The 12,680-nt window shown below is 42.4% G+C and overlaps 1 protein-coding gene across 1 annotated transcript in view; it reads left to right on the top strand.

Moving 5' to 3' along the window:
* Positions 1-5,874, top strand: part of NINL (ninein like) — a 130,913-nt gene extending 125,039 nt beyond the window's left edge. The window contains exons 24-25 of the mRNA XM_080813621.1: positions 1,563-1,676; positions 4,991-5,874. Coding sequence (XP_080669747.1) covers positions 1,563-1,676; positions 4,991-5,182 — 306 coding nt within the window. The 3' untranslated portion in view covers positions 5,183-5,874. The remainder of the gene's footprint in view (positions 1-1,562; positions 1,677-4,990) is intronic.
* Positions 5,875-12,680: the final 6,806 nt, after the last annotated feature.

Below are 12,680 nucleotides of genomic sequence, written 5' to 3'. Positions count from 1 at the left end.
GATGAGCCTGCTGACCCAAAAGGTCTCTCCTGCATGGGGGCTGCACACGTCTGTGATAGGCCACATGACCACACACTCAAGCTGTGGACGGGGCCAAAAATGTGGTGATGCAGATGCATGAGTAAAGCTGAGGGCAACAGTCCCACCCGTGGAGCCCTGTGGGAGTTCTCCTGATTTCAAAGGAAAGCCAGAAACTAGATTTTTACACGAACACATCCAATTTCCAAATGATGCATTTGATTAAAAAAAAAATCTTAAACCATTTTGCTGAATGAAAAAAGCTACCCACAGGCACACAAGGACTGTAGAAGTTATATACTGGATGCATGTGGATCTAGGTGTCAGAGGTACAGAAATGAGCACACACAGCAAAAGCCTGTGCTCTCCTGAAGCCTTAGTGAGGGGGATGGAGACAAATGAGAACACGAGTCATGAGGACAGCATGTCAGATGGTGGTGAACTGTTGAGTGCTTTGGAGTGGGACACTTTGCAGTTTTAAACAGCGGGCTGGAGAAGGTCTTCCCAACATGTTGCTATATGAGCCAAGACCTTAAGATGTTGAGGGAGCAAGCCTTCCACTTACCGCGAAAGAGTGCTTGAGAGGAAGCAGGAGCCACATGTGCCAAGGCCCTGAGGTGTGTACTTGGCATATTTAAGGATGAGAGGGAAGCAGGAGGAGGGTGGTGGGATGGGAGGCCAATGAGGAGTGACACACATCTGGGGACCCTGGCTGTGTACCAGGCACCACACTAGACATCTAGAGACCTAGATAGAAACAGAGCCGCTCCCTTAAAGGGGAGCAGGACACTGGCTGCAGAGGTCAGGATCCAGGCTCCACCACCTCCCAGCTGAGTGAGCTTTGGCAGCTACTTACCCTGTCTTTGCTTCAGTTTCTTTGTCTGTAAACGACGGATGCCAGTGGGTCCCCACCTCAGAGCATTAGTGTGCGGCATCCTCGAGCTGGCACGTCTGACATGCTTGAATAGTCTGCCCTGTGTGCACTCTGAGTCAGTGTTTAAAAGGCTGAGAAAACTCCCTCCTGAAATATTCATGAGCAAACACTGGGAGGTGGGGGTGTGCAGGTAGGAGCCTGAGATCAGGGGTGGGGGGATCTCCATGAGGAAGAAATTGGAGCAATACTCTAAAGGTGGGTAAGAGTTGATGTTTGTGAAGCATAAATTCTGTCGAAGAATAATCTTCCAGCCGTGTACAAGAATGTTAAGCAGAAGATAAGCTCAGCCATGATAGAATATTGACAAAACAAAGAAGTTTAATCAGAAATCGTTTAGAAATACTCAGTAACACGTTTGGGGAAATACATTGGAGTCATTTATGATTAAATTCTTAGGAAAGCAGTCCACTAATTCTCTGTGAACTACAAAGGGTGGTGTCAGCTCTTGGCTTGTGGCAGAACATTCACAAACGTTTCTCTGTGCAGATGAAAGGTTATCTCCAGCCACTCCCAGATTTGTAGATTTTAGCTATTTTCCATTCTAAAGTAACTAAGCCTGATATGATTCTTTTTGAAATGTAAACTGTTGGTCTGTAACCTTTTATGGCAGGAAGAACGTGTAAAAGAGCTTAAAGACACGGAAGAGCAGGTAGAAGAGATGGGAATGGTTCTGAAGAATGTGGAAATGCTCCTACAAGAAAAAGTGGCTGAGCTGAAAGAGCAGGTCAGTGATGGGCATCTGTTATTACCACATGTACTTTCTGAACTTTTTCCTTCTATGGGTATTTAAGTAGCTATTCCAGGGTGAGACCATCCTCATAGAATGCAGAGAGAGCCCCAAGTTTGTTTGGAACCACTGAACCTGGGGCTCCATCTAAACTTTAAGAATCTGAACATACAGATTTTTTCGGAAGATGAACAGTTAAAAGCAATCAATAGAAAAACTGATTTTGTTAAATATATACCCTAAATTATATTTGTACATTGTTTTGAGAATTGTTTTAAGGTACGTTTGAGGGGTGTTTACATAATCTCAGAAAGGACATTCATTTGTTCATTTGTTCAGTCATTGGCCAGATATTTACCAAGCACCTGTCATGTATCCCAGCATTTATTGTTCTGAGAAGACCCTGAGATGGGCCCTCATGGGCCTTACATTCTGGAGGTAGAGACAGACAATAATAAGAGAAATGACCTCAGGTTGTGAGAAATGCTCGCTCTGAAGAAGAGATGGTGGTGGATGGGAAGTGGTGGGGATTGTTGGGGACCACTCTTTTCAGACGTGGTAGGAGCAGACACCCAGTGACAGCATGGAGGGTCTGCCTGTGCCCCCTAAGCTGAGGCCAGGCTGGCTTTTTGGAAGGGATAAGTGCTCATTGGGCGGGACTTTCCCATGCAGTGTAGGGCTGACTGCCTGTAGCACCTCCAGTCAGTGGGACAGCCATAAAAATGCACCCACATGTCTCCATGTGTGCTGGGGGACATGCCAGAACCCCGACGAGGAGGGCATCCAGGCAGAGTTGCAGTGCAGGCAAATGTCCTTAGATGGAACCAAGCATAGTATGTCAGCAGGCCACCAAGGAGGTGGTTGTAGCTGATGGGTAGGCAGGACTCCCTCAAAGTCAGGAGTTTGCTTTTATTTTAGTTGCAGTTAGAAGCCATCAGAGGATTTTAAGCAAAAGTATGATATGAACTATATATTTTTAAATAAATCACTCTGGGGGAGAAAGGAAAAATTTGGGTTGCTATAGGGAGCAAAGACCAAAAAAAGAAGGCCAGAGCTGTTGTGTTCTATGAAAGCTTACAGTCCAATTCAGCCAGCAAGGTCCACTGATAAGAACTGGCAGCCAAGCATCCAGCACAGAGGGTGCCAGAAACAGGAGACACAGGGAAAAGTCTTAGCCAAACACCAGCTACTCTTAGAAGAGTTCTATTCAGAGCTGGAAGAAACTGTGAGAATCTGTAGAAAAAATATTTTTATTACAGTAATCAAGTATGTTTAGAGAGCTCCTGAACTAAGCCTAAACAGGATGAAACTTTTGTGTCACTTCTTGTTCCCTGGGAGGTAGAAGGTCCCAGGGGGTCACAACCCCCTCCTTGACCATCTTCCTGGCTTTGCAGCTTCCTCTCTGCCATCCTCTGACTCCCTAGCTGTGTCCCTGGCCAAGTGTCACAGACTCTCAGTGACCCCAACCCCTCACCTGACAGTCATTCTCTTGCAGGCACCCTCAGTTTGCTTCCTCTGATCTGGCAAATCCTCAATCCTGGTGAAATCCTGTTGCTCCTGCACCCCTGCCCCTGTGAGGTCCCATCTGCAGCCCTGCACTGCCCCCCGAGCCCCGCCCAGAACTAGCCTGTGCTCTGGCCCCGCGAACCAGCCACCTGTGTCTGTGCATGTGCCACAGTGCCCAGCCCTTCCCTTCTCAGGGGCCTGCACTACCCCCCCCAACCCAAAGCTTAGGGAGCCTTGGCCCTGCTTCTGCTCCTCTTTACTGAAGTACCTGCAAAGAATTGTCCGCACACTCTCACCAGCTCCCCTTTTTGTTCCCCCACACCGCTGGTTCAGGCCCCAAGTCTGGGGGTTGTGATGGAGGCCCCCACTGTGTCCCCAGTGAGCCTGTCAGTTCAGCCTTTGGAAGGGATGCAGAACCCAGCCTCTTCTTGCCTCACCCACCACCACTCCCACCTTCATCCTCTGAGCCCTACAATGTCCTTGTGTCCTCTTGTGCTCTATTCTTGGCACAGGAGTGGCAGCAGTGCTTTCCCAGTGTGATAAGGTGCTGGCCCCCTCCTCCAGGCCTCCCACAACCCTCAGAGTACAAGGCAGAATTCCTATGGAGCCTCCAAGGCTCTGTGGGATCTAGTCCCCTCCTCTCAGTGCCTGCCTAGTCAGTGTGGCAGCTCTAACCTCCTCTCAGTGAGCCTCCTACTGCCCTGCCCCCCAGCCACAGGCCTCTGGCCATCCCTACTAAACCCCTAGCCTGGCCAGCCTCTGGGTCTTAGCACCTGCTCCTCCCTTTGCCTGGAATGTTCACACTCAGACAGCCTCAATGCTCCTTTCCCTGCCTTATTCAGGTCTCTGTTCACATCAACAGAGAAGCCTTCCCTGTTTACCCCAACAAAAGTAGGAACTCCCTTCTCAGTTGTCTGTCCCCTCCCAGTGAAACCAGTAACCAGAGTGCTAACTAGGACTATTAAGTACAACTGTAACTTTTCACCCAGACCTTTTTTTTTTTTTGCCTGTAAACATCTTTGACTCTTCCTTGGGGGAAACAGATTTCAGTCTTGCCCTCCTGTCTCTGTCTCCTCCTCCTTATTTGGCTCTCTCTCTTTTCCTTGCCATGCACTCCATGCTCTGTTTATCTTTGCTGCACATCAGGCAGGCAGACTTGGGTTTGGTTACATAGTTTTTTCTTAGCACTTGCCGTACCTCCGCAGCACGTATTTGTTTCTGGTCTGTCTGCTTCCCTCAGAATATGTGCTCCTGAGAGCAGGGCTGTTGCAAGGCACTGGCACTACTTGTTGAATGAATGAATGCAGTTTTGACTTTCAAAGCCCAAGGCCAAGCCACATGAGCCTTTATAACCGGAGTGGCCTTGGGTCCTCATTGCTGTGCCTATGGTGTCTGGTGACCAGCCTACGCACCCAGGGCTTTGAGGGTGGACGCAGTGCTGGGGTACGCCCTGGGTAACGTGGTGGGTCTGCGAGCACACTGAGATGAACCAGAATGACATGTTTTATGTTATGCTGGATTGTCCTTTTTGAGGTTGGTGATTGTGGTCTTTTTACATCTTCATTTCATGGTAAAATCTACTATCACAAAATTGACTTCAATTTTCTCTATCACATAATTCATCAGATTTTCACTTTCCTCTTTCACTCCAAGGTAACAAAAATTGTCATTCCACTCAATGTTTGTCTCAAATGCATAAGAGCCCCTAATCTGTGGTCTAAACATGTGGTGGGGGGAAGGCCAAGCTGTGATGCAGCGTTTCTGCATGAGAGTCGCAGAAAAGTATGGTTCTCTTTCCTCTCTAGTTCGAAAAGAACACAAAGTCTGATTTGCTGCTCAAGGAGCTCTATGTGGAAAATGCTCACCTGATGAAGGCACTTCAGGTCACCGAAGAGAAGCTACAAGGTGCTCAGAAGAAAAACCACATCTTGGAAGAAAAAGTTAGAGCTCTCAACAGACTGATCAGTAAGACCGCTTCGGCTTCTCTCTCTGTGTGAAGGCTGCTTGTTTTCCTGGAATTCATCTTGAAAGAACATCTTTTAAAATTAAGCCACCATAGTGCCATAACTTTCTACGGTTCATTGGCTGTGCACCGGGCATAGCAGGTTTCTGATTCTTTCATTGTTCACCTCACACACATTTAAAAATGTCTGTTGTGCCAGATGCTCAGAAAATAGACATGCTGGAAAAAACTACATTTTTATTAGTGGTCCTGGGTAATTTCTTTAGGTAAAATTCCCAGTTTTGCTACCAGTGGGTGAAACAGATTATGCCAGCTTTCAGCGAAGAAAGACTAAAAGAAAATGGTAAAATCAATTTCAGTGTTGTATTTTTGACCTTGGCTGCAGAAAGTAAAATGAAAAATAAGTGCTCTGGACACTTTCACCCTTTCACTGTTACTGCTTTGGGTTTAGATCATTAGCATTCTCAATCTGGGTCTATACAGACATTCTAGAAGGACTACTCGCTGTGACTGTCTACCCTGCTTCACCACAGGAAGATGTTTGGGGAGTGCCTATTTTATGTCTGTGGACTCAGGGATGATAGTATTTACTGTGAATGCAATCTTGTCCTCAATGAAATGTCATCACACTGGAAATTGTATTATATATGTAAAGAAGAAAAACTATAGTTTTATATCCAAAATATATATAAGTTATGGTCATTTGGTTTATAAGAACAAACTATGAAAAGTACTATGAAGAGTCACTGTATTTACAAAAACTCTTTTCTATGAAAATTGTTTTAACTTCTAGGTTTAACTTTTTTTTTTTTTTAAAGATTTTTTTAATTTGACAATGAGAGAGTGAGAGCACAAGCAGGGGGAGCAGCAGAGGAAGAGGGAGAAGCAGGCTCCTCACTGAGCAGGAAGCCTGACATGGGGCTCAATCCCAGGACCCCGGGACCATGACCTGAGCTGAAGGCAGACGCTTAACTGACTGAGCCACCCAAGTGCCCCTAAGTCTAACTTTTTTTATTAAATATTTCAAACAAATAGAAAAATAGTTTTGTAAGAAACACTCCTATACCCATCAATTAGATGTATTAAAGTTTTTTAAAAAAGGTATTAAAATCCTTCTGTTACATTATAGATAGAGTTGTAGACCCTGCTCTGCTGCTCTCAATCTCCTTCCCCTTCCTGAGGCAGCCACTACCCTGAATCTGCTATACTTCATCCCCTTCTGTCTGTACGTTTACTATCTGTGCACAAGAAGAACCTTAAAGCCCTGTGGAAGACATGAAAGACTGGAAAAGGAGCTCCTGTTTGGCTCAGTCAGTAAAGCACATGTCTTTTGATCTAGGGGTTGTGAGTTCAAGCTCCATATTGGACATGGAGCCTACTAAAAAAAAAGACTGGAATAGATGGATAGATCAGTTATTGGATAGGAAGACTCAACAACATAAATTTGGTTCTTCTCCATTAACTGATTAATGTAATATAGCCCCAATAAAAATGCAAGTGGGCATTCCCTGCCCCAGTTGACCCCTTGTCCCAGAATTGGACAGTTCTAAAGTTTACATGTACAGCTTGATAAGCGAATAATAGGGAAGACTGGAAAAAGAAGAGCAATGAATGGGAGCTAGTTCTACTAGTTATTAAAAACTCTCAAAATTTAGGTTACATGGCTATATACATTTGTATACGTTTGTCAAAACTCATCAAAGGGCACACTTCTTCACTCACTGTGGGCTTCTGGCTGGGACTAGAGTAACAAGGAGATTGGAGGGACGTCTGGGTGGCTCAGTGGGTTAAAGCCTCTGCCTTTGGCTCAGGTCATGGTCCCAGGGTCCTGGGATCGAGCCCCACATTGGGCTCTCTGCTCAGCAGGGAGCCTGCTTCCCTTCCTCTCTCTCTCTGCCTGCCTCTCTGCCTAATTGTGATCTCTGTCGAGTAAATAAATAAAATCTTAAAAAAAAAAAAAAAGGAGGAGATTGGATCTAGTAGTCCTGAACAATACTATCAAACAACTGACATTTATAGAACCCAACAACAGTTGAAGTACACTGGAACATTTACCAAGATAGACCATATTCTGGGCCTTGAAAAAAGCCGCAAAAAAAAAAAAAAAAAAAAAAAATCAAAAGGATTTAAGTCATACAAAATATATTCTTTGACCAAAAAGGAATTAAATTAGAAATCAAGACCAGAATAATTATCTGGGAAATCCCCCAAATATTTGGGAACAATAATTGACTCTTAAATAATCCATGCACCGAGTAAGAAATCAGAGGAAAACTTAGAAAATATTTTGAAAATGAAAAGAAAATAAATCAAATTTGTGGGGTGGAGCTAAAGCATTACTTAGGGGAAGATTCATGGCACTAAATTCCTGTATTAGAAAAAAGGTCTCAAATCAATGACCTGAGCTTCCACCTTAAATAACTAGAAAAAGAAGAGCAAATGAAACCCAAAGTAAGCAGAAGAAAGGAAAAAATGAAGATCACAGTAGAAGTCAAGGAATAGAATAGGAAACCTCATGCTAGGAGCTAAGCCTAGCCCTGGAGCCTGTTTTTGTAAATAGTTTGATTGGCGCAGCCACATGCATTCACTTCTGTACTGTCAATGCTGCTTTTGTGCTCAGCATTAGAAACTGCGTGGCCCACAAAGTCTAAAACACAGAAAGTTTGTTGACTCCTGCAACAGAAAACAGGGGGTAAAAAAAAGCCAATGAAACCAAAGTTTGGTTCTTTGATAATATTGATAAAGTTGATAAACCTTTAGCCAGAATGATCAGGATAAAGAAGAAAAAAAATTTCACCAATATCAGGAATCAGAGAGGTGACATCACTGCAGATGTAAAAAAAAAAAAAAAAAAAAAAAGCATGAAGCAATATTATGAACAACCTTATGCCAATAACTTCAGCAACTTAAGACAAAATGCAGAGGACAAAAAATACCAAAGCTCATACTGGAGGAATAGCTTTATAGCTATAAAAGAAGTTGAACCTTCCCACAAAGAAACTCTAGACCCAGGTATTTATGTTTTTTTTTTTTTAAGATTTTATTTATTTGAGAGCGAGAGAGCACAAGAAGAGGGAGGGCTAGAGGTAGAAGCAGATTCCCTGCCAAGCAGGGAGCCCAATGCAGGACTGGATCCTGGGACTCCAGGATCATGACCTGAGCCAAATGCACTTAACCAACTGAGCCACCCAGGCGCCCAGGCCCAGATATTTTAAACATGAATCCTACTGAACATTTAAGAAGGAACTAACACGAAGTCTGTACAAACTCTTCCAAAAAATTGAAGAGGTAGTATTTCCCAACTCATTCTATGACAGGGTTACATGGTCTTTCAACATGAAAAGAACACTACAAACCAATATCCCTCATTGAACACATGCAAAAATTCTCAACAATATTTTAGCAAATCAAATCCAACAAAAAGTATTAGTGCATCATGACCAATTGGGGTTTATGCTAGGAATACACAATTGGCTTAACATTGGAAAACCAATCAGCCACTGAAATTCACCATACTAACAAATTAAAAGACAAAAAAGATATGATCATCTCAATAGATGAATAAAGGGGATAGGACAAAATCCAACACCTGTTCCTGATAGGAACTCACAGGGAAATAGGAATAGAAAGGGGTTTCCTTAACCCAATGATGGGCATCTACAAAAAGCTCAGCTAAAGTCATAATCAATATAAAAGATGGAATGCTTTCCTCCTAAGATCAGACATGAGATATGGACTTCTGACCATTTTTTTCTAGTACTCTCCTGGAGGTTCTAACCAGTGCAATCAGGCAAGAAAAAAAACAAGGCATCCAGGTTGGAAAGGAAGGAGTAAAACTCTTTATTCACCAAAAACATGACCACAGATGTAGAAAATTTAAAAAAAAAAAAAAGATTTTATTTATTTATTTGAGAGAGAGCAGGAGAGGGAAGGAGAGCACTGAGGAAGAGGAGAAGCAGACCCCTCCCTGAGCAGAGAGCCCTGGGGTGGGGCTGGATCCCAGGACTCTGAGATCCTGACCTGACCCCAGGGCAGACGCTTAACCAACTGAGCCACATAGGTGCCCCCAAAACTTTTACAAAAGATTTTATTTATGAGAGCGAGTGAGCACAAGCAGGAAGAGGGGTAGAGAGGGAGGTAGAAGCAGGCTCCCTGCTTGCCAGGGAGGGCCCCAGTGCAGGGCCTGATTCCAGGACCCTGGGACCATGACCTGAGCTGAGTGCAGACACTTAACTGACTGAGCCACCCAGGCATCCCTAGATGTAGAAAACTTGATGAAATTTTTAAAAAAGCTATTAGAACTATTAAGTGAGTTTAGCAAGGCTATAGGATGTAAATTCAGTATCATTCATATTTCTATTTACTAGCAACAAAGAATTAGAATTTGAAATTTGAAAATACTTACAATAGCACCAAAGCTACTGTTAAGTATGAAATACTAACAGAAGATTTCATAGATCTGTATACTGTAAACTATAAAATATTGCTGAGAGAGATGGAAGACAGAAATAAATGGGAAGATGAACCTTGTTTATGGGCCAGAATATCGTCAGTACTGTTAAGATGTTAGTTCTCCCCAGATTGATAATGCAGATCCAGTGCAGTCTCAATTACAATACTAGGTTTGATTTTGGTAGAAATTGACAAGCTGATCCTAAGTTTCATATGAAAAGCAATAGACTTTGCATAGTTAAGACAAACATGAAAAAGAAGAAATTTGCACCATTAGCACTATTTGAGGAATTATTATAAGTTACGTACACTACATAAAAATAGCATCATTAGAACAGAACCAAGTCCAGAAATAAGCCCACACATAGACATTTTAAGTTTTTTAGTTTTGTTGTTGTTTACAATGGAGAAAGGACAGCCTTTTCAACAAGTGGTGCTAGAAGAGGAAGGCCACATGCTTCCACTTTCCCCCTGCCCAAAGTAACTTTGGGTCCATACTTGTACCATATATTGGAAAATTAACTCAAAATGGATCCTAGACCTAAAGGTAAATCTAAAACTATAATACTTCTAGATGAAGGAAAAAATCTTTTGTGACCTTGAGCTGGGCCAAGACACCAAAAGCATAATAGAACAAATGAATACCTCAGATTTTATCAAAACTAAAATGTTTGCTTTTCAAATATATATTGTTAAGAAAATGAAAAGACACATGGAAGACATTAGGAGAAGGAAAGGAAGAGTGAATTGGGGGAAATTGGAGGGGGAGACAAAGCATGAGAGACTATAGACTCTGAGAAACAAACTGAGGGTTTTGGAAGGGATGGGGTGGGGGCGATGAGTGAGGCTGGTGGGTATTAAGGAGGACACGTATTGCATGGAGCGCTGGGTGTGGTACATAAACAATGAATCTTGGAACAATGAAAAAATAAAATTTAAAAAAAAAAGGAAAGACAAGACAGAAACTGGGAGATAATAATTACAAAGCATACACCTCATAAAGGACTTGTATCCAGAATATATAAAGAACTCTCAACTCTTAAGAAAACAACACAGGTTTTTTTTAAAGGATATATTTTTGGGAAATTCTCCAAAAAAGATAGATTCCAAATAATCACATGTAAAGATAGTCAACATCATTAGTCTTTAGGGAAATGCAAATTAAAACCTCAGCAGAAGGCGTTACACATGACACACTAGTAGAATGGCTGAAATTGAAAAGACTAACCAATACCAAGTGTTAGCTAGGCTGTGGAAGAACAAGGACTCATATATGGCTGGTGTGAATACAAAATGCACAACCACCTTGGAAGACACTTTAGCGGTTTCTTAAAAAGTTAATCATGTATAGGGATGCCTGGGTGGCTCCAGTTGTTTTAAGTGTCTGCTTTTGGCTCAGGTCATGATCCCAGGGTCCTGGGATTCCTGTAAGGAGTCTGCTTCTCCCTCTTCTTGCCCCTCCTTGTGCTCTCTCTCAAATTTTTAAAAATCTTAAAAATGGTTAAACATATATATAACTTCTATTCCTAGTCATTTGCCCAAAAGAAAATATATGTCCATTAAAGACTTGTATGCAAATGTTCCTGGCATATTTTTTTGTAATAGTCGAAAACTGGAAACAATGTACTATTAGCAAGGATGGAGCGGGGAAGGGCATAGTTACTGTCATTTCTGATGGTGATGCAAATTATAATTCCTATATATTTTGTCAAGAGCAATAAAGATTCTAATTTTCCCACAGATAAAGCTGCATATGTATAAAATATGTACCAGGTTACTCACATTAGCTTTGTAGTAGTAAAAGGCTGGAAACAATTCAGTGTCCCATCAACAGGGAACTAGATTTTATTTTATTATTTTTTTAAAGATTTTATTTATTTATTTGACAGAGAGAGATCACAAGTAGGCAGAGAGGCAGGCAGAGAGAGAGAGACGGAGAAGCAGGCTCCCTGCGGAGCAGAGAGCCCGATGCGGGACTCGATCCCAGGACCCTGAGATCATGATCTGAGCCGAAGGCAGAGGCTTAACCCACTGAGCCACCCAGGCGCCCAGGGAACTAGATTTTAAGGAAAAAGTATTTAACACTCCATATTAGTTTGCTAGGGCTGCCATAACAAAATCACAGAAAAGGTGGCTGGAACAGAAATTTATTTTCTTGCAATCCTAGAGGCTGGAACTCAGCAGGTTGTTCTTGTTTTTTTGAGGACCTGTCCCCTTGGATTGCAGACATCCACCTTTTCTGTGTATTCATATGGTCATCACAATCAAAATGAAACAATGAGGTTAATAAATATTAGAATGTGGCCAAATCACCATGGTTTTCAGCTCTTTTTGCTTTGTTTTGTTAAAGATTTTATTTATTTGACAGAGAGAGACACAAGCAGGGGAGAGAGGGAGAAGCAGGCTTCCTGCTGAGCAGGGAGCCCGATGTGGGGCTCAATCCCAGGACCCTGGGATCATGACCTAAGTCAAAGGCAGACACTTAACCACTGAGCCACCCAGGAGCCCCTTCAGCTCTTTACATGTATCAGGCAAAGCTAGTTAGGAAATATAATGGGGAAAAGACTGCATTCACATTAGGAACAAAATCTAGAAAATAACTGGAAAACCACTTAGAAAGAAATGGGATTGGACTTTGTGTGTGATCAGTCAGCAGTAAGCACACTAGGTGGTGGGAAGGGGGCACTTTCACTTCCTACATTGTTTTTTTCTAACTGCATACATATTACCATCATAAGAAAAAACATGTTTAAAATTCTAATCACAATTCTAAATAGGCAGTCAATATAAATCAATACAACATCCAAAATCTCAGATTTCCAAGTAGTATACATTCATTTCAAATAAGGAATATACTTATTTGGTAAATTAAATACAAAAAATATATCGTATAATGTAAGTTCTGGAATGCTGGTGGGCCAGCAACACAGAAATGTCTTTCATGGCTGTTCATCCTCACAAGGGACTCACGTGGACCGCAGGCCTCACCTGGCTGCATGCTAGTAGAACAAGGGAGGTGAACACAGAGCCACAGTTAAAATATCATCATCCATCCCTTTCACTAGGGAAATTGTCTTTAT

This window comes from Martes martes (genome assembly GCF_963455335.1).
Source record: "Martes martes genome assembly, chromosome: 9".
NCBI classification, from domain to species: domain Eukaryota; kingdom Metazoa; phylum Chordata; class Mammalia; order Carnivora; family Mustelidae; genus Martes; species Martes martes.
This window is presented reverse-complemented; position numbering and strand designations above follow the sequence as displayed.